The 23286-nt window shown below is 63.9% G+C and overlaps 1 protein-coding gene across 1 annotated transcript; it reads left to right on the forward strand.

Annotated features, from left to right (window-relative positions):
* The first annotated feature begins 1394 nt into the window (after positions 1–1394).
* Positions 1395–22830, forward strand: PPIL2 (peptidylprolyl isomerase like 2). The gene is made up of 20 exons (XM_074292088.1): positions 1395–1552; positions 2390–2439; positions 3995–4040; positions 4305–4367; positions 4618–4669; positions 6067–6118; positions 6621–6712; positions 9276–9365; positions 9950–10025; positions 10325–10485; positions 11372–11447; positions 12463–12569; positions 15880–15969; positions 16643–16676; positions 19912–20029; positions 21526–21582; positions 21713–21785; positions 22089–22151; positions 22228–22367; positions 22581–22830. Exons 1-20 carry the CDS (start codon positions 1521–1523, stop codon positions 22672–22674), a joined length of 1566 nt encoding a protein of 521 aa, XP_074148189.1. The 5' UTR covers positions 1395–1520; the 3' UTR covers positions 22675–22830.
* The last annotated feature ends 456 nt before the right edge of the window (positions 22831–23286 follow it).

A 23286-nucleotide genomic window follows, 5' to 3' on the forward strand; every position in this document is an offset into this window, starting at 1 on the left:
CAGCGCCTCCCCCCCATCCTTCCCAGCCAATCAGGAGCCTAGTTCACGCCTCCGCATCCTCCCCCCCCTTCCTCCTCCTCCTCCCCCTGCTCCCTGACGTTGCCCCCCCTATGCAGGCCCTCACCCCTCCCTCAGGGATCATGGCCCCAGCTGCCAGCCCCCCCCTCAGCTGTCATGATAGGAGCTTGATAAATGTGGGTTGACTTGGTGAGAGAACCAGGACGGGCTTCCCCCGCACCCCACCCAAGGGGAGAGGGAAGGACGGGGCTGAAGAGCTTTCTGCCCCCCAAACGGGGAAGGGAAAGAGCTGCCCCCCCCCAATGAGGCGTCACTGCCGCCGGGAAAAGGGCTTCCTTCTCACAATCCTTACAAGTTGTACAAGGCCCGGAAGTGCTTCCTAACCCAAGGATGCGATGGACAAGCCCCTCTCAGTCCCCCCCCCCCCCGCGCCCCCCTCAGTGCCCCGCGCCCCCTCAGTGCCCCGCGCCCCCTCAGTGCCCCGCGCCCCCTCAGTGCCACGCGCGGCCCTCAGTTCCCCCTCCCCCGCGCCCCCCTCAGTCCCCCGGCGCCCTCATCCCTGAGTGGAGGCGGCAGCGCGCAGTGCATGCCGGGGCTCCCCGGTCAAACCGCTCACACCTGAGCTCTCTCCTTCCCAGGACGGCCAGTGAGCCGCCGAGCCGCCGCGCAGACGGACGCGGCCCGGGAGGGGGCGGTGTGCCCGGGTCTGTGGAAGGGGCTCGCGCGGGGGCGGGGGAGGGGCGGGGCCGCCCGGCAGAGCCCGACGGCCGCCCCTGGAGCGGACCCGGGTCCGCTAGTCCGGGCGCCTGGCTCCCTCTGGCCCCGCGGGGCTGGCCTTTTCCTCGGGCCTCCGGCGCCTTTCACCGGCCCGGCCGCTCGGCCCGGGACCGAATGGGATGGATGGAGCTGGATTCGAACCCCTGCGTTTGCCCCCACCGCTTGTGCCCCTGGACAAGCGTGCCTCAGTTTCCCTTTCTGTAACAACGAGGGCACTGGATGAGACGAGTCCCGCAAGGGAGAGAGCTAGACGGGAGCCGGGGGCCCGGGTTCGAATCCCTGCACTGGCTCCTCCCTCCCTTTCACGTCATCGGGCGAGTGTGCCTCAGTTTCCCCATCTGTAAAATGAGGGGCTTGCGCGGGATGAGCCCTAAGGTCCTGTTCCTGTGCCCTGCAAGCTTTCAAGTTCTTCCCCGGGCAAATCCCCAGGTCTCGGGGCGAGTTTCGGGGCCCCACGCTCCGAACCGCTCAGCTCTGCGGGAGTTTCACCGCCGCTCCCGACGCTTGGGCCAAGCCTTCTCCGCGCATGCCCCGTGACGCCGCGCCCTCCCTGCGGGCCGCTGGACTACAGTTCCCAGCACGCCTGGGACTTCCGGAGGGTGGCCGGAAGTTCCGGAGGCGTCCCGGAAGTGTGGCTGCGCGGCGCCCGGCTAGCTGCCCGGGAGCTTCAGCCCGCAGGAGGCTTGTTGGGACCCGCCGCCGCCGCCGCCGCCGCCGCCGCCGCCATGGGGAAGCGGCAGCACCAGAAGGACAAGATGTGAGCGCTCCGGGCCCGGCTGGGGGCTCCTGGGGGGGCGGGGCGGGGGCTCAGGCCTCCCGCAGGGGGCGGTTTTGGGCCCGGGGTCCCGCCGCCTCTGGATGAGGAGAGCGCGGCGGGCGGGGGGCGTCAGGACCGCGAGCTCTCCCAGGGCAGCCTGAGGAGGGCGCTGGCTACCCCCGCCGGGGCCTTCCGAGGGGCCGTGCAAGTTCTAGAGCAGGGCCGGGCGGGTCCGGTTTCTAGAGCAGTGATAGGATCTGGGGGTCCTGGTTCTAGAGCAGGGCCGGGGTCTGCAGCCTGGGCGCGGGGCCCTGGTTCTAGAGCAGGGCTGGGTCCTGCAGCCCGGGCGCGGGGCCCTGGTTCTAGAGCAGGGCTGGGTCCTGCAGCCCGGGCGGGTCCGGTTCTAGAGCAGTGATAGGATCTGGGGGTCCCAGTTCTAGAGCAGTGATAGGATCTGGAGGTCCTGGTTCTAGAGCAGAGCTGGGTCCTGGGGGTCCTGGTTCTAGAGCAGGGCTGGGTCCTGCAGCCCGGGCGTGGGGCCCTGGTTCTAGAGCAGAGCTGGGTCCTGCAGGCCCTAGGGGTCCTGGTTCTAGAGCAGGGCTGGGTCCTGCAGCCCAGGCGCGGGGCCCTGGTTCTAGAGCAGGGCTGGGTCCTGCAGCCCAGGCGCGGGGCCCTGGTTCTAGAGCAGGGCTGGGTCCTGCAGCCCGGGTGCGGGGCCCTGGTTCTAGAGCAGGGCTGGGTCCTGCAGCCCGGGCGCGGGGCCCTGGTTCTAGAGCGAGGCGGCTCTGTGGGCGCAGGGCCCGGCTCAGCATCAGGTGACCGCGCCATCTCTTTCAGGTACATAACGTGCGCCGAGTACACGCACTTCTATGGGGGCAAGAAGCCCGGTGAGTACCAGGGGCTCGTGCCCCGCGGCCCCCTGAGAGGGCGCCCACTTTGGGGGGGCGGCTCTTCCGCTCTTTGCTCCCCGGCACACGGTTGACGCTCAGTCAGTGCTTGTGGTGGTCGAGGGGCGAGGTTCGGTCACTCGGGCCGTGAGCGGTCGCTGCCGCCGGGCTCCCAGCCTGCTTTCGGTCCAGGTCGCTGCCAGCCTGAGGCCGGTGGGGGCGGCTGGGCCGCTACTGTGTCTTCAGCGCCCCGTATACAGTAGGTGCTTACTTTGTGCCCGTGGCATCCTGTTGCTCTCGAGCTAAAGTGTAAGGTCGGGGCTGGCAGAACCGCAGCGGCGAGTGGGGGACGGGACCTCTGAGGTGACGCAGGGGAATTCCGGGATCCCGGCGGTCACCCCTGGCCGGCGTCGGGGTCAGTGACCCCTCGGATGTTGGGGAGACGCTTCAGGCTGGCCCAGGCGCTGTGACAGCCCAGCCCCAGTGAGCTGGGGGGAGGGGCAGGGCTCTCCTGTTCCCTCCCCCGCCCCTCTCTGTCTCTGTCTCTCTCTGTCTCTGTCTCTCTCTCTCTCTCTCTCTGTCTCTCTCTGTTTCTCTCTCTCTGTCTCTGTCTCTGTCTCTCTGTCTCTGTCTCTCTGTCTCTCTCTCTCTCTGTCTCTGTCTCTGTCTCTCTCTCTCTCTGTCTCTCTCTGTCTCTCTCTCTCTCTCTCTCTGTCTCTTGGTCTCTGTCTCTCTCTCTCTGTCTCTGTCTGTCTCTTGGTCTCTGTCTCTTTCTATGTCTCTCTCTCTCTCTGTCTCTGTCTCTCTCTCTTTGTCTCTGACTCTCTCTCTCTCTCTCTGTCTCTCTGTGTCTCTGTCTCTGTGTCTCTCTCTCTCTCTCTGTCTCTCTCTGTCTCTGTCTCTGTCTCTCTGTCTCTGTCTCTCTGTCTCTCTCTCTCTCTGTCTCTGTCTCTGTCTCTCTCTCTCTCTGTCTCTCTCTCTCTCTCTCTCTGTCTCTTGGTCTCTGTCTCTCTCTCTCTGTCTCTGTCTGTCTCTTGGTCTCTGTCTCTTTCTATGTCTCTCTCTCTCTCTGTCTCTGTCTCTCTCTCTTTGTCTCTGACTCTCTCTGTCTCTCTCTGTCTCTCTCTCTGTCTCTGTGTCTCTCTCTCTCTCTCTGTCTCTCTCTGTTTCTCTGTCTCTCTCTCTCTCTGTCTCTCTCTCTGTCTCTCTCTCTCTCTCTCTGTCTCTCTCTCTCTCTCTCTCACTCTCTCACTCTCTGTCTCTCTCTCTCCCTCTCTCTCTCTCTCTGTCTCTGTCTCTCTCTCTGTCTCTCTCTCTCTCTGTCTCTGTCTTTGTCTCTCTCTCTCTCTCTGTCTCTCTCTCTCTGTCTCTCTCTCTCTGTCTCTGTCTCTCTCTCTCTCTCTCTCTCTCTCTCTCTCTGTCTCTGTCTCTCTCTCTCTGTCTCTCTCACTCCCCCCCCCCCCCGGGCAGCACGGTTTGGGGGAGGTGTCCTGGTGGAGCCCCCCAGTTCCGATCTCCCCGCTCCCCGTCCCTGACCCCCGTTTCCTTCTCCCAGATCTCCCGCAGGCCCACTTCCGTCGCTTGCCTTTTGACCACTGCAGGTGAGCTCTTCCTCGGCCATGGCGACGTCTCCTCGGGCACCCGGGTCCGGACATTCGCTCAGGCCGCTGCTCCTGACTCTCGGGGCCCCCGGGGGCGTAGAGCTTGGGGGGGGGGAGGCCAGGCACGAATGACCCACGGACAGGCGGCCTCTGCCAGGCTGCGGCCTCCGCGCTGGGGACGGCAGAAACTCTCGCCTTCACGGGGCGGGGGGGGGGGGGGCGAGGAAGCCCGGGCGCCCCCTGACTGCGCTGTGTCTGTCCCAGCCTGTCGCTGCAGCCCTTCGAGTACCCGGTCTGCACCCCCGACGGAGTCGTCTTCGACTTACTGTAAGTGTTTCCCTGGCTCGGGGGACGGGAGCGCGCCTGGCCGTCTCCCCCGGGGCCGCAGCCCCGCTTAGCTTTGGCCCTTTGGAGGTGGGGGGCCGAGGGGGCACAAGGCGCTGTGGGTGGAGCCTTCTGCGGTGACAGGGACCTCCGGGAGAGCAGGGCGCTGGTGGAGAGAGGCCTCGCGGGGGGGGGGGGGGGGGGGGGCGAGCTGCCCCCCTGAGGGGGTTTCCCTTGCGTCCTCTGCCTTCAGGAACATCGTGCCTTGGATAAAGAAGTATGGGACCAACCCCAGCAATGGAGAGGTAGGTGGGCGGCTGCTCCTCCTCCAGCTTCCTCGGGGACCCCGCGCCCCAGCCTGCTCCCCCCGCTCTGGCACAGCCCGCGCCGCTCAGGGCCTGGAAGGTTCTCCTGCCCCCGCCAGCCTGCGGGCCCGGTCCGTGCGTGCGCCAGCCGCCGGGCCTGGGGAGGCAGGGAGCCTCAGTCCCGCCCCCTCCGTGTGACCTCTCGGTGCCTGCCTGACAGACCAGGACAGGGAGGTGCCACCGGGCTGCAGGAGATTTGAATTCAGGCCCAGCCCCGGGCAGTCTTGGAGTCAGAGGCGCCTACTGTGTGCCCAGCACCGGCTAAACCCCAGGAGGCAAAGGAGGGCAAAAGCAGCCCCTCCCCTTGAGGGTCCCCGCCAGTGAAGGACACAGAGAAAGCACAAGGAAGCCCCGGGGGGCTGAAGGGAAAGGTGGGGGGGGGTTGAGCCAGACCTTGAAAGGGAGCAGGGGGAGGGGGCGATCCCCAGGGTGCAGAGAGGGCAGGGGGAGGATCCCAAGGGCGGAGCATCAAGGAGAGCCCACCCAGAGGAGGCCAGGCAGGGGGGAGGGGCCCAAGTGCTCCCCCCCAGGGGTCAGGGAGCACAGGGCAGACTGCCCGTGGGAAGGTCGCACAAAGTGATTTGGTTAATTAGTGAGCCTTTCTTATGGCCCCTCTTGTCTCCTCTGGGTGGGGGGGACCCAGCGCCTCGTCCTTGGACCGGGGCACCACTGGATTTCAGCCCCCTGCTTCCTCCCGCCCGTCTCTGCCAGCAGAGGGCAGCACCCAGCCCAGGTGTGCGGCCGCCGTGGCCCCGGAAAGCCTGGCCGGGGTGGGGGGTTGGCGTCGGGCCCCTCCAGCTTGAGGCGTCCACCGAGGCTCTCCGTCCCCGGGGCTGCCGGCTCCTGCCTAACTAGAGGGCCTCGAGCCCAGGCTCCCGCGGCCTAGCCCCGTGAACTTGACCTTTGCCTCTCTTTTTTCATCTGTGAGATGGGGGTAATGATTCTACCTCTCCCAGCGTGAGGCCGGCATCCTTCACTGCTTCATGCGGCGCTGGCACAGCCAGGTGCTCGATTAATGACCGTGCGGGGCATTGGGCCGAAGGCCGGGGGCTGGGAGCCGGCAAAGCAGTCCTCGGGCCCGGCCAGAGTCGTTCTCGCACCCGGGGAGAGCCCTCGCAGCCACGGAGGGCGGGGACAGGCCTTTGGAGGCTCCCAGAGGAGGGGGCTCTGCAAGGGCGCGAGGGGCGGGAGCTGGGGAGCTCGTGGCCTGGACCTGAAGGCCATCGCGGGCCGGAGGCCACCACGCTGGGGGAGAGTCGCCCTTTCTAAAGGTCAGCTTGCTGTAAGTGGACGCTCCGCAGCTTTTTGACTTCGGGTCCTTTCGCTCGGTCTTTCAGAAGCTGGACGCCAAGTCTCTGATCAAACTGAACTTCACCAAGAACAGTGAAGGTGGGTGGGCGGCTTTCCCGATCGCCCCAGCAGCCCGGGGTCGGCGTCCGCCGTGCGCTAGGCCAGGAGCCCTGAAGTGAGGGGGCCCAGCCCTGGGGCCCCGAAGAGAAGCTGTGGGCCCAGGGAGTCTGGATCAGGACAAGCCCCACGGTGGCTCCGGGGGCGCCCAGGGGGCGTTTCATGGAAGTGGAGAAAAGGGGGTGGGCAGGCCATTCTGAGGCTGGGGCCCAGTTCCGTCGTGATGAGGCGAAAAAGCCGGCCAGGCCTAAAGGTCAGCCGAAGGAGGGGGCGCTTTTCCCCAGGGGGCAGAAGAATTTAGAATGAGTCATCCGACCTTTTCCACGGGAGTTCTTGGTTTGAAGGGCGGGGGAAGACGAGAGGCCGGGAGACCCGAGGGGGTCTCTGAGGGCGGGGACGGGGGCCTCAAGTCCAGGGGAGGCGGGCGGGCGCACTTTAGGGTCAGCTGGGGCAGCTGGTCCCGTAACACGCGGCCTCTTTCTAGGTAAATACCACTGTCCGGTGCTGTTCACCGTCTTTACCAACAACTCCCACATCGTGGCGATCAAGTCAACCGGCAACGTGTACGCGTACGAGGTGGGTCTGCCCCCGGGACGCGCCCCCCGGCCTGGGCGCAAAGAGGGCAGAGCGCCGGCCCAGGGGGACGTCAGGCTCCGGTGCAGCCCCGGACGCTCTGCCTCAGATTCCTCGGCTGTAGAGTGGGGATCATAAGGGCACCTCAGAGGATCACCCGAGATCGGAGTTTAAAAGCACTTAGCACAGTGCCCGGCTCGGGGCAGTGCTTGGCAGATGCTGCTTCCTTGGTGAGGCTGCCTCCGGCGGGCACTGCCATGGGCTGTTGTCCGGGGGGTTCCTGGGCAGGGCTCGTGTCTGAGAAGTTTCTCATTGAAGGAATGGAGGGGAGGGGAGTCCAGGGAGCATGCAGAACCCACCTGCACCGTGACAGGGAAAGGAGGCTGGGTCTGAGCTTCTCTTCTGGCCTCCCAGCCTCAGTTTCCTTCTCGGTACAATGAGGTCAGTCTCTGGCTCTCTGCCACACGGGGCAGATGTGAGGAGAGGGCTCTCTTCTCCATCAGGGAAAAAATGCAGCCTCGGCTGTTACCCTTCAGTCCATTTCCCAGATGGGGAGGCTGGGGCCCCATGCGTTCGTCAGGCGAGTGGCAGCGTTGGGGCTCCCCCTGCCCGCCTCAGGGCACGCTCAGCATGTCTGCCTCCCGGAGCCTCGGTGAATCCGCGTCTTCGGGGGAAGCTGTTCAGGGCCGTGTGGGCAGAGGCTTCAGCGAGGCGGGGGTGCGAATTTAGGGTAATCGGGAGGAGAGGCCTCTGGGGACCATGGAGCGCCCGAGGGCTGAGACATTCAGAGGAGATGTGGGAGAGACAAATAAACGTGTCCCACGGATGAGAAGGAGCCACAGGCGCCACGTATCAGATACGTGAGCCACGGGTGAACATGCACCACGCGCAGGGAGCCCCGGGCACCGCGCTCAAGGAGCCCCGGGCACCACGCACAGGGAGCCCCGGGCACCTCGGACAAGGAGCCCCTGGCACCTCGGACAAGGAGCCCCGGGCACCGCACGCAGGGAGCCCCGGGCACCGCGCTCAAGGAGCCCCGGGCACTGCGCACAGGGAGCCCTGGGCACCGCGCTCAGGGAGCCCCGGGTACCTCAGACAGGGAGCCCCGGGCACCGCGCTCAAGGAGCCCCGGGCACCGCGCGCAGGGAGCCCCGGGCACCTCGCGCAGGGAGCCCCTGGCACCTCGGACAGGGAGCCCCGGGCACCTCGGACAGGGAGCCCCGGGCACCTCGGACAGGGAGCCCCGGGCACCTCGGACAGGGAGCCCCGGGCACCTCGGACAGGGAGCCCCGGGCACCTCGGACAGGGAGCCCCGGGCACCTCGGACAGGGAGCCCCGGGCACCGCGTGCAGGGAGCCCCGGGCACCGCGCGCAGGGAGCCCCGGGCACCGCGCGCAGGGAGCCCCGGGCACCGCGCGCAGGGAGCCCCGGGCACCGCACTCAAGGAGCCCCTGGCACCTCGGACAGGGAGCCCCGGGCACCGCGCTCAGGGAGCCCCTGGCACCTCGGACAGGGAGCCCCGGGCACCGCGCTCAAGGAGCCCCTGGCACCTCGGACAGGGAGCCCCGGGCACCGCGCGCAGGGAGCCCCGGGCACGCGGACTGGGCCCACGCTCAGTAAGCCGTGCACCCCGGCTGGGACACCCGGCACAAACGTGCGCTGCAGGTGGGACAGAGACGTGCGCCGTGCACGGGGCCTGCAGACCCGAGCCACAGGGCGGCCGCAGGTGCGCCGCAGGGAGAGCCGAATGTAACCGAGCTCCACTGGTAGGACGCAGACACGCCATCGGGCACGGGGTGGAGGCGCGCCACGGATGGGGCCCCGCGTGCCAGTGGCCGGAATCCAGCTCCTGCGAATACCGAGAGTGAATCTGGACTGACCGGCCGAGGCCACGCGGAAGATAGTCCGTCATTCATTGATCTGACTGATTCGTTACTAGTCTTTGTGCCAGTGTTGCATTAACACCGGCCACCTCCAGGTGGCGCTATGTACACGCAGGGTTAATGTAGAGACCGCACTTGGACATTTCAGCGCCACCTTAATGGCGGTAACGAAGTGTCTGTGGCAGCCGGGTCCTGAGTCACAGTGACCGCTGACAGCCGGGGCGGGCTCCGATGTAGCAAAACGGCGCCGCCTCGTTCCCGGGCGTTCTCCGCAGAGTCCCCTGAGTTGTCTCGAGCGCGTCCTTGCGGATGCAGGGGAGGCCGTGAGCCAGTGCTCGCCCCAGAGAGAGCAGGCCTCCAGCCATCCCTGGCCCCGGCTCTTCCTGTACGGGGACCGACTCTCTCCGGGGCTGGGGCCGGCCCCCGAGGGACGTTTGTGTGGCCCCGGCAGGCGCTGGAGGCCACGGTCTAAGGTGGGCAGGGGTCGGTGACCCGGACTTGAGGGCCAGTCGCCCCGTCTGCCCGTGGGGAACTGGGGCCGAGGGGCCAGAATAAGAGGAGGAGCCCCGTCGAAGAGCTCCACGGGAGGGGGGATGGGGGCGAGCCTCGGGGAGCTGGGCCTTGGGGGAGGGGGAGGCCGGACGGGCTCGCGGGGCCTTCCCTGACCTGGGCCTTTGTCTCAGGCCGTGGAGCAGCTGAACATCAAAACGAAGAACTTCAAAGACCTGCTGACGGACGAGCCGTTTTCCCGCCAAGACATCCTGACGCTTCAGGTGAGAGCCTCCGTCCCGGGGAGGGGCCTCAGCATTGCCCCTTTCCGGCCCTGGCAGCCGGTCCCAGGGTCAGTGAGCCGGGGTCCCCTCCCCGGAGCACCAGTTACCATGGGTGGCCACTGGGTGGTGCCGTGGGCCCCTGGCCGTCCTGCCCCCTTACTGAGCAGTGTCCCTGGCAAGGCCCTTGGTTTCCTCTTCTGCCAAATTCCCAGGCAGGGTCTTTGTGAGACCCCAAAGTGCTGCAGAAACATTGACCGTCACCGCCGCCTTCCTCCAGGAACCGGGGAGGGGCCGGGGAGCGTCATCTTCGTCTCTCGCCCCAGCGGCCGGCACCCGAGCATGCGCTGCTGGACTCGCTGTGGCACAGAGAGCCCCGGCCTTGGCTCGTTCAGACCGCTGTGATCGGGGGCCGAGTCTCTATGTTTGTCTCTGGGCGCCTCGTGATCTCCAAGCGCATCCTCGGGCAGGCGGAGGCCCAGACTCGGGAGGCTGGCTCGTGACGGAGGGGGGCCCTGGGACTCAGTGGTGCAGAGGGAGAGCCAGGCCCCGCTCGGGGCTCAGAGCTCTGCTTTTGTCTCCCCCAGGACCCCACGAACCTGGACAAGTTCAACGTGGCCAATTTCTATCACGTCAAGAACAACCTGCGAGTCCTGGACCCAGGTAGGTGAGAGTCCCTGCGCTGCCCGGCTCAGACCCTTTTCTCTGTTCCATCCGCCCCGGCAGGTGAGTCTCCCCCGGGGGCCGGGAGGCTTGCCGCTCTCACGCGGCTCCCTCAGCTCCGACTGGAAGCCCCTCCTCGTCCGGCGTCGCCCTGCGGGGGAGGGTCCCCGGGTCTGGGGATGTTCCGGCGGAGCCCAGAGCACACAGCGTTAGCGGTCAGCCGGCCGCAGGACCTGGGGCTCGCTCCGGGGCGGGCCCGGCCGTGGCCTGTCCCTCAGGGGCTTCCTGCCCTTTCGCAGATGAAGAGAAAGCCCGGCAGGACCCGGCGTATTACCTGAAGAACACGAACGCCGAGACCCGGGAGACGCTGCAGGAACTGTACAAAGACTTCAAGGGGGACGAGATCCTGGCCGCCACCATGAAGGCCCCGGAGAAGAAGAAGGTGGACAGGCTGAACGCGGTAAGCCGAGGCGGGGGCCCCTCCACGGGGGCGGAGGAGCCGTCACGGCCCTCTGGCCAGGGCTCCCAGACGGGCCCTCGTCCCTGCCCGTCCCCCCGGCCCGCCCCCCTTAACCTTGTGTCATCCCCGATGCTACGACCTTCAAATGGCACAGAAGCTGTTTCTGGTTTCGGTTGCAGATAGCGCCCCCCAAAGAGCAGCCTGCTCCTCGTGCCCTCCGGGACAGCTTGCCAGGGCTGAGGGCTCCATTGCTTTCTCAGCTCTCGCGGCCCAGGGGCAGCCGCTCCCCCGGCCCCGGAGCAGTCGGGGCCGTGCCGGCGTGGCTGCTAGGAGGCGGGAGCCGCAGGCAGCCAGCGTGTGCCCCCTCCCATCCACCAGGGAGCGTGTGCCCTCGTCTCTGGGCCGGCTCCTCGCAGACGGCGGAGCTGGTTTTTTCTGGTTCTTTAGGGTCGAGAGCAGGAAGGGGCCGTGGCCGTCGTGGCGGTTCCCCGAGAGTTGCCTTAGAGGCTTCTGCTCAGGGCGGCCCCTTTACCTGGGGGTGAGGCTCTTGTGCAAATCTGAACAAACGCTCTTCCCGACCTCTGACCCCGCCCCCCTCCCATCTCTTTGGTCCAGGTTTGGCTTCCCGCCGCCTGGTTCCGTGACCCTTAACATATGCCCACCTTGAGGAGTGCGTGGGGGGCCCCTCCAGGAGCTCCCCGAGCCCCGGCTTCTGAGCGGGGGGAAGTGGAGGCATAAGGCGCCCTCGCTGAGGGCCGGCCAGCCCGTCTTATAGATGGGGAGGCTCCTCAGGGTCCCACAGCCCGGAAGCGGCGGGGCCAGGAGTCGGGCGTCTGCAAGGCCGGGCCAGCTCTGGGTGACCTGCCTTTGCTTCTCTTTCCACCAGGCTCATTATTCCACCGGGATGGTCAGTGCCTCCTTCACGTCCACAGCCATGGTGCCCGAAACCACCCACGAAGCAGGTGGGTGCCGGGGGGCCCGCGCGGCGGGCGGAGCCGGGGGCTGGGACCTGCTGCGTGGTTACTGGGGAGCGCGCCGGGGGAGTGGGTGGCCCGGACGTGGGGCACAAGGAAAGCTGCCCGTGGGAGCTGTGCGGCCGTGGGGCGCTGCTCCCCGTGGCTCACTCGTGCCTCCCCGGCTTCTTCAGGCCGCTCACAGTATGACGGGTCCGAGGCGGGTCCGCCGTCAGGGGTGCTTTGGGCCAGGTGCCCTAGGTCCTTGGGACTCGAGCTCTCCAGAGCAGGGCAGGGCTTGGGGCCCGGCCTCCACAGGCTCCCCCTGCTCGGCTCTGCCCGCCGTGCCCTCTGCTCTCTCAGCTTGCCAGGTGCTGTTGGCATCTGCTTCAGACCCACGGGCCGCCACCTCCTCCCCTGCCCCTCCCTGCTTCCGTCCAGGACCTGGGGTCCCCCCTCCCCTCGGAGCCTCCGGCGACTGAATGATTCTCTTTTCTTGTCCCCGGAGGGTCCCCAGCCCTGCCTCGTGCACCCCCTGGGCCTCGGGCCGGGCCGCTCTCCCTGAAGCTCTGCTTCGGCCCTGCCCAGCTTGGGCGGCCTTGGCTCCTCCCACCCCCGGGGGCCGTCCACAGCGGCTCAGGACCCCTCCTCCTGACACCGTCAGTCCGTGTGCTCTCCTTCCTCCCACACACTTGGCTCTCTGGGGGAGGGGGGGGGTGTTTTCTTCCCAGAGGGCACCTTGTGCCCTCTGACCCCTGACACAGGCGTGGAGGGGAAGGCCCGAACCAGGCCCAGATCATGGCATGTGCCGCTTTCCTGCCCGGCGTGACCACCTTGTGCTGTAGTTGCCAGACGGGGTGGGGTCTTCTCCTAAGGTTTCAGGGGAGCAGAGATCTTCAGGCCTGGGGGGCTGCAGGGGAGGGTCCTGCGGGGCGTGGCTGGGAGTGGCCCCTCCCTCTGTGGCACTCCTGTTCCTGGCGTAGAGGCCCCAGCCTCCCCTGACTCAGCCTTTTCCTCAAGACAGCCGCCATCGACGACGACGTCGTCCGCTACCGGTTTGTGAAGAAGAAGGGCTACATCCGCCTGCACACCAACAAGGGCGACCTCAACCTGGAGCTGCACTGTGACCTGGTAGGGGTGCTGGGAGCGGGCGGGGGCGGGTGCCTCTGGCCTCCTTGGGAGGTCCTGGACGCTGCAGAATCCCAGGGCAGAGCCCTCGCTGGGGTTCAGATCTGATGAGGGCAGAGAAAGGGGCCCCTCGTGCCTGACCCTGCGCTGGTCCGGCCTAGGCTGGCTTTGTGTGTCTGGGGGGCTCTAGCCCCCCTCCAAACCTGGCTTGAGCAGGCCCCGGCCTCGCCCCGTTTCAGAAACAGAGCAGGGCCAGTGGGAGAAGAGGAAGGTTATAGGGGCCCAGAGGCCGAGGGGTGGCCGTGACATGAGCTTGTGTCTCCCAGCTCCTTTCCGCTGGCCTTCTGGCACCCCAAGCCAGCGTCCGGCCCCGGGCTCCCCGAGAGGGGACGTGTTGCGCCACCTTGCACCGCAGTTTGGCCCCTCGAGACGATTGCCAGGCCCAGTTCTGTCCCCAATCCCGTGAGAGAGGTTGAGGGACGGGTTTTTCTGGGTCCATTTTGGAGATGAGCAGAGGGAGAAGTGCCCTCCTCCTCCCCCTCCGCCTCCGGCCCATGGCTCCCGCTGACCCTCTGCTCCCAGACCTCTTTGGTCCTGGCCGAGCATGGAGCCGGGTTTTCGGGGCCTTTCCCGGCCAGACGTTGAGCCCGAGGCTCTGCAGGGGGAGGTTGGGCGGCCTCTCCCGGCCCTGGGCTCCCTTGGTGGGAGGACCTTTGAGGGGCGGCTCCTCTTTGAAGCCCCCCCCCCAATTACTCCATCCCTCATCTGGCCCCAGGACACTGGCCTCCGTCTCCCCAACTTTTCACGTTTCCAGCCAGTGAACCTTCATCAGAGTGCGGGGATTAAGGCCCAGCTCCACGTCGGCCGCCCGGCTTCCCAGCTGGCCTTGTTTACACGGGCCGGAGGCCCCTCGCTAACATAAAGGCGGCGCTTTCCTTCCGCCTTCGGTGCCTTCGGCCGGCCGGGTGCCCTCCCGGCAGGGAGGGGGATGGGCCGCCATCTGGCCATGAGGTCATCCTGCCGGACCCAGCTGGGCGGGGGAGGCGCTTCTGCCGTTCCTGCCTCGGCTGTCCGTGCAGCCAAAGACTGGTACACGGCTCTCCGGGCGGGGGCGGGGGGAGAACAAGAGCCTCCCCGAGCTGACCAGGCTGGGGCTGGACATGGGGAGTCACCGAGTCACGGATCTGGAGAGGGAGGAGGAGGGATCAGAGCTGGGAGCTGGCAGGGACCAGAACTTAGAATAGGGAATGTTCAAGCCAAGGATGGGGGGCCAGGGAATGTCAGACTGGTGGGGTCTGGAAGGGGCCTGAGAACGGGGGATGATAGAGCTTGGGGGAGCTTAGAACAGGGCATGGCCGGGCTGGGGGTTCAGGGCCCTTAGAGTCCTGACTCCTGGAGGCCAGCCAGCCTCAGCAGGGTGGGACCTTGCCCTTGCCAAGGGCTTTGCGTTCCCGTTTTCAGAAAGGAGAAAAAAAGTACTCGTTGAAACGAGATTTGGCTGTAATAACGCGACTATGAACGTTGTCAAAAGGATGGTTTGTGGCCGGACCCTGTGGTCAGAAAGAAGGCAGGCCCTGGCCCCGGGGGCTGAGAGCGAGGTGCGCGTAGTAGCCCCGAGACTTCGGGGCCGGGCTGGGACTTGGTCTGGCCAGGCCTTAGCTGTCACAAGGGGCGGGACCTTTGGGTCAGATCCTGCACTTGACGTTTGAGGAGGTCAGAAGGCTCGGGCGCTCGGCTGTGAGTCTGAGGCTCCCTCTAAGGCTTCCTGGCCTCCATTCCAGCCTCCGTGGTGTCCCTGCCCCCCTCAGGGATCAGGCGCATGGGACAAAGCAAGGCTGAAGCTGCCGCGCAGTAACGCGCTCCCCTTCTCCCCCCCCGCCCCCCTTCCCTGAGGCCGTCCCTGATTTGTCGTCACTCTGAGCCGGGGGTGGCTTCTCGCTGACATCGTGGCCTCCGGGGCCCTTGTTCCTTCCTTGGTTCTGGGGTTCGGTTCCTGTGCTGCCCCCACTTTTATCTGATCGTTTCTCCATCTTCATCGTGTTGGTCAGGCTTCCTCCCCCTCGACGGCACCTTCTGCAAACTGAGGAGGCCCCTGCCCACCGGGGTCTCCTGCCCTGTGGCTCTGCAGGGTCCGCTGTGGGCGACCTTTTCCCTGCCTTTGAGCTCGTCTTCGTGGCCTCGCCCCAGTTGCCTCCTTGCCTCCTTCCCGGGCCTTCTGCTCCCACTTGCCTTTAGGACTCGGCCCAAGCACCTCCTCGAGCACAGACCCCTCCTGATTGCCTCCAAGTTGCCCTGCCCCCCCCCCCCCCCCGCCCCCAGCTCTTTTCTGTTTTTCTTACGGCAGGGGCTGCCTCTCGCCTCTTTCTGGGTCCTCGGCACTTCGCGCCGCTCTCAGGACTTAGGGATTGCGCTGGATGTTCTCCCCTAATAAAGAGGGTGTAAGGCCCAAGCAGAGCCAGCCCCATGTTGCCTCTAGCCCGCAGTCCGGCACATAGTAGGCACTTTGTCACGCTCGGTGCTTGGTTAGTAGTGCGGTTTCTTGGTTACAGATTGGGGACCAGGCTGCTCTACTTCCCAATCAGGAGGGTCACAGTGACCCCCAGGCCCACCAGCGCCACGTCCTGGGTGCCCGGCTGCATTTTCCCAAGGGAGGGCACCGTACAAGCCTTGTGTGGGACCCCGCTGCAGACGGGCCTCAGCTCCGACACTCACGGGCAGCACAGAATCATGGGCTGACCCGTCCCCACCAGGAGGAAGGAGGGTCTGGGCTTAGTGAGGCCGGCTGCTTTGGAGGACCCAATTTAATAGCTAAGGAAAGGCCTTAAGACCCCCTCCCGGCTGTCCCGATATTGAGGTTTCTCTAGGGGGGGGCGAAGGGTTGGGATGACCCTTATCGGGCAGAAGCCTGGTTATGAAGGCCGGCAGAGCTCCCGAGTCCCACCGCTTTACTTTGTAAAGGGGGAGACGAGGCCCAGAAGAGCTAAAGGCCTCCCAGCCAGTGCTGGAGGAAGGTTTGAGCCATGTCTTCTCGAAGGCAGACCGCCCGTTTGACGGATGAGCTCAGAGAGTGACCTGCCAGGCTCATCCAGATGCCATGTTTTACGCAAGGTTCACATTCAAACTCAAGGCCCTGGACTCTTGCCCCAAGGGCTTTCCCCGGGCTGGGCCTCAGTTTCTCTTCTGTAGCATGGGGCTGATGGGCCCCGCCCCCCCTCCCAGGAGGGGCAGAACGTATGTGGGGAACCTGGAAGCCCCTGGGAGGGCGCAGCCCCCGCGGCCGCAGGTCAGCACGCTGTGTCTGGTTCATTTGCAGACTCCAAAGACGTGTGAAAACTTCATCAAACTCTGCAAAAAGAATTACTACGACGGGACCATCTTCCACAGGTCAATCCGAAACTTTGTGGTGAGTGTTCCTGGGCTGGCTCATGCTGCCAACGTTCCCAGAAGGCACCTGGCTAGGCTCCGTCTTGGCTGCCCTTCAAGATTCCCCAGGCCGGGGCAGCTAGGGGGCGCAGTGGATAGAGCACCAGCCTTGAATTCAGGAGGACCCGAGTTCTAATCTGGTCTCAGACACTTAACACTTCCTGGCTGTGTGACCCTGGGCAAGTCACTTAACCCCAACCTCAGAAAAAAAGAAAGAAAAACAAGATTCCCCAGGCAGCCTGTGGGCCTCTCTGGGCCTCATGGTCCCGAGGGTCCTTCCTGCTTCTCTTGGCTGCCTCATTAAGCCAAAGCCATTTTTTGATACTGGCCTTTGGGTGGAACGCAGGGTGCAGCTTGCAACGGGCCGTCGTCGGCCTGACGCTTGGGGCCGGGTCCTAGACCTTGATTCTTCATCCTTGAGGTGGAGGTGGGGAGAGGGCAGCTCCTGGCTCCTGAAGTCCCTCGGGCTGGAGCCTGCGAGCCCTTTAAATCACAAATCAAAGAGGAGGGGGCTCAGGAGGAGGAGGGGGTTTTGGCCTGATCTGTGGCTTATCATCTCCCTCCTCTGGGTGCTGTCAGCCACTGCTGCAGTGCTGAACCCTGACCTCTGCTCATCTCCTGACATCTTGTTCTTCCTTTACCCTTCTCTCTAGATCCAGGGAGGCGATCCAACTGGCACAGGGACAGGTACGTGCTCTCGATCACACAGTGTGCCCCTTCGGTCCGAAGGCCCCTGGGGCACAATCGGTGGCACAAAGGGATGATTGCTGAGGGTGGGGAGACTTTGAAGTTGTGGCTTTGGGGGAGTGGGGCATCGGGCCAGTTTGTCCCCCTGGTACGGCCCCTGCGTTGCCTCCGGTAGCTGGGGGGCCAGACGTTTCAGCAGCCATCCCGGGTGTTTCAGGGGGATTGTCCTGTGGCAGAGCTGACGGGGCACCTGCCCTTGGTGGGAGCCTGGGCCCAAGGCTCTGACCGGCCACAGCTGGCCACTCCGGCACAGATGAACCAGGAAGTGGGTGAGAAAGTGTAGAACCAAGTGGGGGGGGGGAGTGGCCAGAGCCCGTGCTTGCAGTCCTTAGGTAGGTAGGCTGCAGAATCCCAGCAGGTGCCCCTCCCTTTCTGCCGGAGCTGATGCGTCAGCAAACCCCTTCCCACCAGTGGGAGTCGGCCCAGGGGGCCAAGGGTTGTGAAGGAGCATCAGCACCTCCGGCGGGAGGGATTGCCGAGCCCTTTCCAAGGCTGCTTGTTTACTTGGGGGGCCACCTGGCACTCTCCTCCCCTGTGGCTCCAAGAAGCTGTTAGATACCGTGCACTCACACCCTGGCAAGCCATTGTTAATTGACCTCAAACCCCTTGGTGAGTTGGGGGGATGTGTACCCCGAGCTTGTGAAGACCTTCCCTGGAGGAATGGGTGGATGAGGACACTATTCCAGTGGCCGTGAAGGTGCCTAAATCAAGCGCAGGGGTGCGCTTGGAGCTCGTTAAGAGTCAAAGGTGCCGCAGCAGCCCCTGCATCCCAGGTCATCGCGGGTCAACTTGATTTTTTTTGTTTTTAAGCTTTTTAAAACATGCATGGATAATTTTCAGCATTCACCCTTACAAAACCCTCTATTCCCGGGAAGTAATCTAATACATGGTAACCCTAAAATTCTTCTCTACATATTTCCACAATTATGTTGCACAAGAAAAGTCAGATCCCAAAAGGGTAGAAATGAGAAAATACAAGCAAACAACAAAAAAGATGAAAACGCTCTGTTGTGATCCCCACTCAGGCCCCCTAGTTCTCTCTCTGGCCCAGAGGCTCTCTCCATCCCAAGTCTATTGGAACTGGCCTGAATCACCTCGTTGTTGAGAAGAGCCACGTCGCTCGGAATTGATCATCACATAGGCTTGTTGCCGTTGTGCACGGCGTTCTCCTGGTTCTACGTTAGTTCCGTAAGTCTCTCCAGGTCACAAGATGGTTGTGCTGGCCATCTTTACAAAGACAATAATGTTCCATAGCATTCATTTACCAGAACTTATTCAGCATTCTCCCACTGATGGGCATCCACTCAGATTCTAGTTCCTTGCCACCACAAAGAGGCTGCCACAGACATTCTTGCACATGTGGGTCCTTTTCCCTCCTTTAAGATCTCTCTGGGATATAAGCCCAGTAGTAGCACGGCTGGGTCAAAGGGTATGCAGAGTTCGATAACTTTTTGGGCATAGTTCCAGATTGCTCTCCAGAATGGCTGGATTCCTTCACAACTCCACCAACAATGCATCAGTGTCCCAGTTTTCCCACATTTTCTCCAATTTGTCATTATCTTTTCCTGTCATCTTAGCCAATCTGACAGTGTGTAGTGTATCTCAGAGTTGTCGTAATTTGCATTTCTCTGATCAGTGATTTAGAGCACCTTCTCATATGACTAGAAATAGTTTGTTTCTTCATCTGAAAATTGTCCGTTCGTACATGTGCATACGTACATCTCTCCTGGAGACTCTGCAACTCTGCCTCACTTCAACCTTATTGATGCATAAGTCATCACCCCAGCATAACTGGTCCTCTCAAAAAGCGAAGGACATTCCTTTCTTGGTGGCCGTTGAGGGCGGTGAGATCACGTTTCTAACATGCTTAGCACAAGGTAGGCAAACGGTCCATGACCGGGCAATTCCAGTAGCCTTGGGATGGAAGGTGGCAGCCACATCCAGAGAGCTGCGGGACCCGACTGTGAATCAGAGCAGAGCTGTTTCAGCTTGTTTGGTGGTTCCTTGTTTGCTTTTTTTCCTGTCTCGTGGCTCTTTCCCCTTTGATCTGATTTTTCTTGCACAACACGACAAAAATGGAAATAGCTTTAGCAGGACTGGATCTGTTTCGCCTCTGCCCGACTGCTTGCTGTCTTGGGGAAGGCAGAGAAGGGGGGGTAGTTTGGAAACTACAAAAATGAATGTTGGAAACTATCTTTAAATGGATCGGGGTGGGGAAAGGGGAAATACTATTGAAAAAAAAAACACTTGTTCTCTTTCCCTCGGAGTCTTGTAAGAATTAAGGCTCTCCTGCTCTGAAGAGTTTATTGGGCTAGGGCCCAGAATGTTCTGACTTGACCTCCCTGACCTCCTTTAAGTCCTACCCATAATCTCCATTATTCCAGGTTCTTTCCGTTGTGTATTTTTGTGACTCATCCATGTCCCCATTTGGGTTTTTTTGGTGGAGAAACTGGAGGGTTTTGGCCATTTCCTTCTTCAGCTCATTTACATGAGGAAACAGGCAGGCGGGGGGAAGTGACCGGCCCAGGGTCACACGGCTAGTGAGGGTCTGAGGCCGGATTCGCGCTTGGGAAGACGAGGCTTCCCATCCCCGGACGCTGGGCCTGCTCGGGGTTCTGTGGATTAGCTGGGGTTGATCTCTGTAGCTTGTCTCTGCACAAGATGGGGAGCTCCCCGAGGGCGGGGCTCGCCTGGTTCCGTGTCCTGCCCAGGATGGCCGACGCACCTGCTGGGCCCGGCAGCGGTCACTCCTCTGCAGTCTGGTCTTGTTGGGCAACAGGACATGTATAAAAGACTGCCGATGGTCTGGGGAGCGGGGACCTCACTCTGCAGTCTGCAGTGGCTCCCTGGTGCTTCTCAGCTGGGCCCCTACAGCCGGCCTTCCCCCCCTTCTGCCTGGCTTAGTCTGCAGAGCTGTGGAGGCTTGGCACAGGGGCCTGGCAGAGGCCGGGCTTGTTCTGCCCGGGAAAAGGGGATGGGCACGTGGGGAGGGCAGCCCACCTCAGGCCGAGGCCCTCGGTTTCTCTGGCATCAGAACGAGGGCGTTGGAGCGGCGGGCGCTGAGTCCTGGCGGGGGAGGATTGGCGAGGGGACGTCCTGGGCAGCTCTGGCCAACCCTGAGGCCCGTCGGGGCCCGGCCAGTGCCCTCCCTGCATCTGTGTGCTTGGTCTTTCAGGGGGCCAGTCCTGCTGGGGGAAACCCTTCAAAGACGAGTTCCGGCCCAACCTGTCCCACACGGGCCGAGGCATCCTCAGCATGGCCAACTCCGGGCCCAACTGCAACATGTCCCAGTTGTGAGTCCAGCCCCTCGGAGAGAGGGTGGGGTAGGGTGGGGGTCAAGGCCGCTCCTCCTTCGGTGGGAATCAGAGACCCCGAGACCTCTCGGCAGACCGCCGCCCGGGGGCCTTCCTCCTGGGGTGAGCCTGAAGCCCCCCAGCAGACACAGGTGGGGCCCTTCGACCCCTCCCTTCTCCTGGCCAAACATGGCCACTTCCTCCCTCATCCTAGGGGCCTTCAGCCAGAAACCCCCTCCATCTCCCCTGACCCCCTTTCCCTTTCTTTTCTTCTTCCGGCCTCTGGCTTCCTCATCCCAGCAGTCTCTCTGCTCCCCACCTGGGAGGGTGGGGTCACAGGTCAGGGGTGAGAGCTGTGGGGCCGGGCGCACCTTCGACCTCTTGCATGCGGCCCCAGGGGTCCCTGGGCTTCCTTGCAGCTCTGACCCCTCTCGGCCTCAGTGCCAGTTGGGCCTTCACTGGGGGATAGAGGCCCGATTGTGGGCGCACAAAGGTCGTCTGTGGGCCCGATGGGGCGTGGTACCGCCTCGTTGGGGTCACCCAGCCTGAGCGGAGATGGCGACTTCTGTGAGCGCCACTGCTCTATCAGGGATAAACGTCAAGCTCTCCCTCAGATACACCGCCCCCTCCGGACCACCTGCTCCCCTCCAAGAGGGGACCCCCCCACTTGTGCCTCAGTCTCCCTATAAAACTCCAGAGAAAATGAGAAAAGGAAATGCAGGGGCCCCCAGTGGTGGCCCCGGGGGGCTCCCCAAGAGGGGGTCTGTTGGGAAGAGAAGGCAGAAGTTTGGCCGGTTGTCCAGAGAGGGGCCGGGAACCCGAGCATTGGGGGAGGGGAGCTTCCAGCCCAGGATCGGCTCCAGGAACCCCGTCATTTCCTTCCTGCTTTGAGCCACCCCTTTGTCTTTAGAATTCCTTATCTGAGGCCCTCCAGGGCCCGCCCTCCTTGGGGGAGCAGGGCTGGAGCTTCCTCTGGTCTGATCCTGACCCCAGGGATCGCCCCCTGCCCCCTCCGCCGGCATCTGGTGATGGGGGAGCCCCGCCTCCACGGCAGCTCCTTCCGCATTGCTCCCCAGTTCTCCCAGGCTAAAACCGGCCTGGGCCAACACAGAACCAGGCCCCGGGTAGCCGGCGGGGGCGGGGGGCTGCAGCCTGCAGTGTAGTGCTGGGGGGGGGGGGGCTTCTTCCTCAGGGGCTCCCATCCTTATGTACATGAGACCTAGAACTTGCCCAGATGTCCCCAAAATGGGGGAGGGACTGGGGGGGCCAGTGTCTCACAGGTGGACAGCCACACCCCACCCCGCGTGCCTGTGGTGTGTCCCCCCTCACTTTGGCCCTGCCTCTCCCCCAGGAAGGCAGCAGCTGCCATCCCAGCCTCATCAGGCTGTGCCCCGGAGGGGAGGCTGGGGGTGTCCGAGCTTTGTCTGGGGGGGCTCTGGGTCACTCGGGGGGCCCCCTCACTCTGCCGAGGCCCATAAGCTGCCTCTCTCCTCCAGTTTCATCACGTTTCGGTCCTGTGCGTACCTGGACAAGAAGCACACGGTCTTCGGGAGGTGAGCGCTTTTCTCACCTGTTCCTGAGAGAGGTCCCGGGGGGGGGGGGAGGCTCCCCCTTCAGATCCCACTTTGGGGGGGGCCCGTGGGGCTGCTCCACCTCCTCCCTCCGTGGTCTCTTCCTCCACAGAGTTGTCGGTGGCTTCGACACCCTCACAGCCTTGGAGAATGTGGAGAGTGACCCCAAAACTGACCGGCCCAAGGTAACACTTTTGGGGTTTGTCCTCAGCTTTAGCTCGGACCCCACTCTCGTTTCCCATCTGGGGGAGTCCTAGCGTTTTGGGGCTGTTGCCCCTTCTCTGACCTTCTGCCTTAAGGCCCTGCTGAGAGTGGGGGCGTCTCCCCACGGTGTCAGGGAGGGAAGGAGCCTCCTTTTGGAACCTGCAGGGGCGGGGCCGATGAGGTCACTGTCTCCCTCAGGCAGCCCTGCTCCCCAGAGTGCTGAGGGACGCCCCGCCCCCGCCCTCCTAGCTCCCAGGGTCTCACTGCCGCCCTCTGGTCCCCAGGAGGAGATTCGAATCGAATCCGCCACGGTCTTCGTGGATCCGTATGAAGAAGCCGATGCTCAGGTGAGGGCCCCACCACCCTGGCCCGGGCCCCAGCCCCCCCCCCTTCCCCAGGGCTCACTCCCCTCCCTTGTCGCAGGTGGCAGAAGAGCGGGAGAAGACCAGGCTGGAGGAGGAGGCGCCCAAGGTGAAGGCCAAGGTGGCCGCCTCCAAACCGGAGAGCTCGGGGCCTCGGGCTTACCATCAGGGAGTGGGCAAATACATCTCCCCGGAAGCCACGTGAGTGCCGCCTTTGGGGGGAAGGGGACCAAGCCCATGAAGTGACCCACCCTCTCCTGGCAGAGAGCCAGAGCCCGGCCCACAGAGCTGTCTGTAGGGGGAGGGGAGGACTGAGCCAGCGGGAGCCACTCGATCCCACTTTAGGAGCCCATCCTCGGAGCCCGTCAGTAGCTCTGGCCTTCGCAGCCATCTTTCTTTCTCTTCCGCTCACAGGAAACGAGCCGCGGAGGATCAGCCCTCGACCAGCGCCTCCGTGGCCATCAAAAAGAAACCCGGCCGGGGCTTTGGGGACTTTAGCTCCTGGTGACGGCCGCAGCCTAGGATGGCCTCCAGGGACGGTCCAGTACCCGGCAGTCTCATGCAAGCCTGGACTCGGGGGGCGGGCGTAGGGCAAGGCCTTTGTAGAGACCATCAAGGGGGGGGAGGTCTAACCGAAATAAAGCTGGACCCCATTTTGGCTGCATGTCCCTGCCTGCTCTTGGTCCCAGAGTTCCTTAGTGTCCCTCCCCTTCTTTCTGTCCCATCCTGGGGCCAGAGCTGCCCATTTTACACAGGAGCAAGGGGCCTAAAAGGGGCCTCTTAAAGGTCCACTCCATGAGGGCCACAAGATTGGGGGGGGGGCAGCAGTAAAGATCAGAAGTCCTAGTGGGCCACAAGTCCAAATGAGCTGTTAAGAATGACATGGCAGGTCAGAGTGGACCCAGCTCCTGGGGGAGGCCCTCGCAGGTAACTGGCCCGTGTCCTCTGCATGGGCAGCTCCAATCACTACAGTGAGCCACGGAGCTAACGGGGTAGGGGGTGGCAGAGGAGCCCGGCTGGCTGGTGACATGGAAATCGGGCCAGTGTTCCGGGGACAAGGGGCCAAGCCCGTATGGAGCACGCGGCCGCCTCCCCTGCCAGGGAGTTCTCCCCCGTTCCC

The sequence above is a fragment of the Sminthopsis crassicaudata genome, chromosome 1, assembly GCF_048593235.1.
Source record: "Sminthopsis crassicaudata isolate SCR6 chromosome 1, ASM4859323v1, whole genome shotgun sequence".
In the NCBI taxonomy this organism is placed as follows: Eukaryota; Metazoa; Chordata; class Mammalia; order Dasyuromorphia; family Dasyuridae; genus Sminthopsis; species Sminthopsis crassicaudata.

Bases quoted from the DNA above. Each gene is read 5' to 3' on its own strand.
- PPIL2 (XM_074292088.1), top strand. From the start codon at position 1,521: ATGGGGAAGCGGCAGCACCAGAAGGACAAGAT. The intron at 4,041-4,304 runs GTGAGCTCTTCC...TGTCTGTCCCAG, and splicing joins TTGCCTTTTGACCACTGCAG to CCTGTCGCTGCAGCCCTTCG. The intron at 20,030-21,525 runs GTGAGTCCAGCC...TCTCTCCTCCAG, and splicing joins AACTGCAACATGTCCCAGTT to TTTCATCACGTTTCGGTCCT.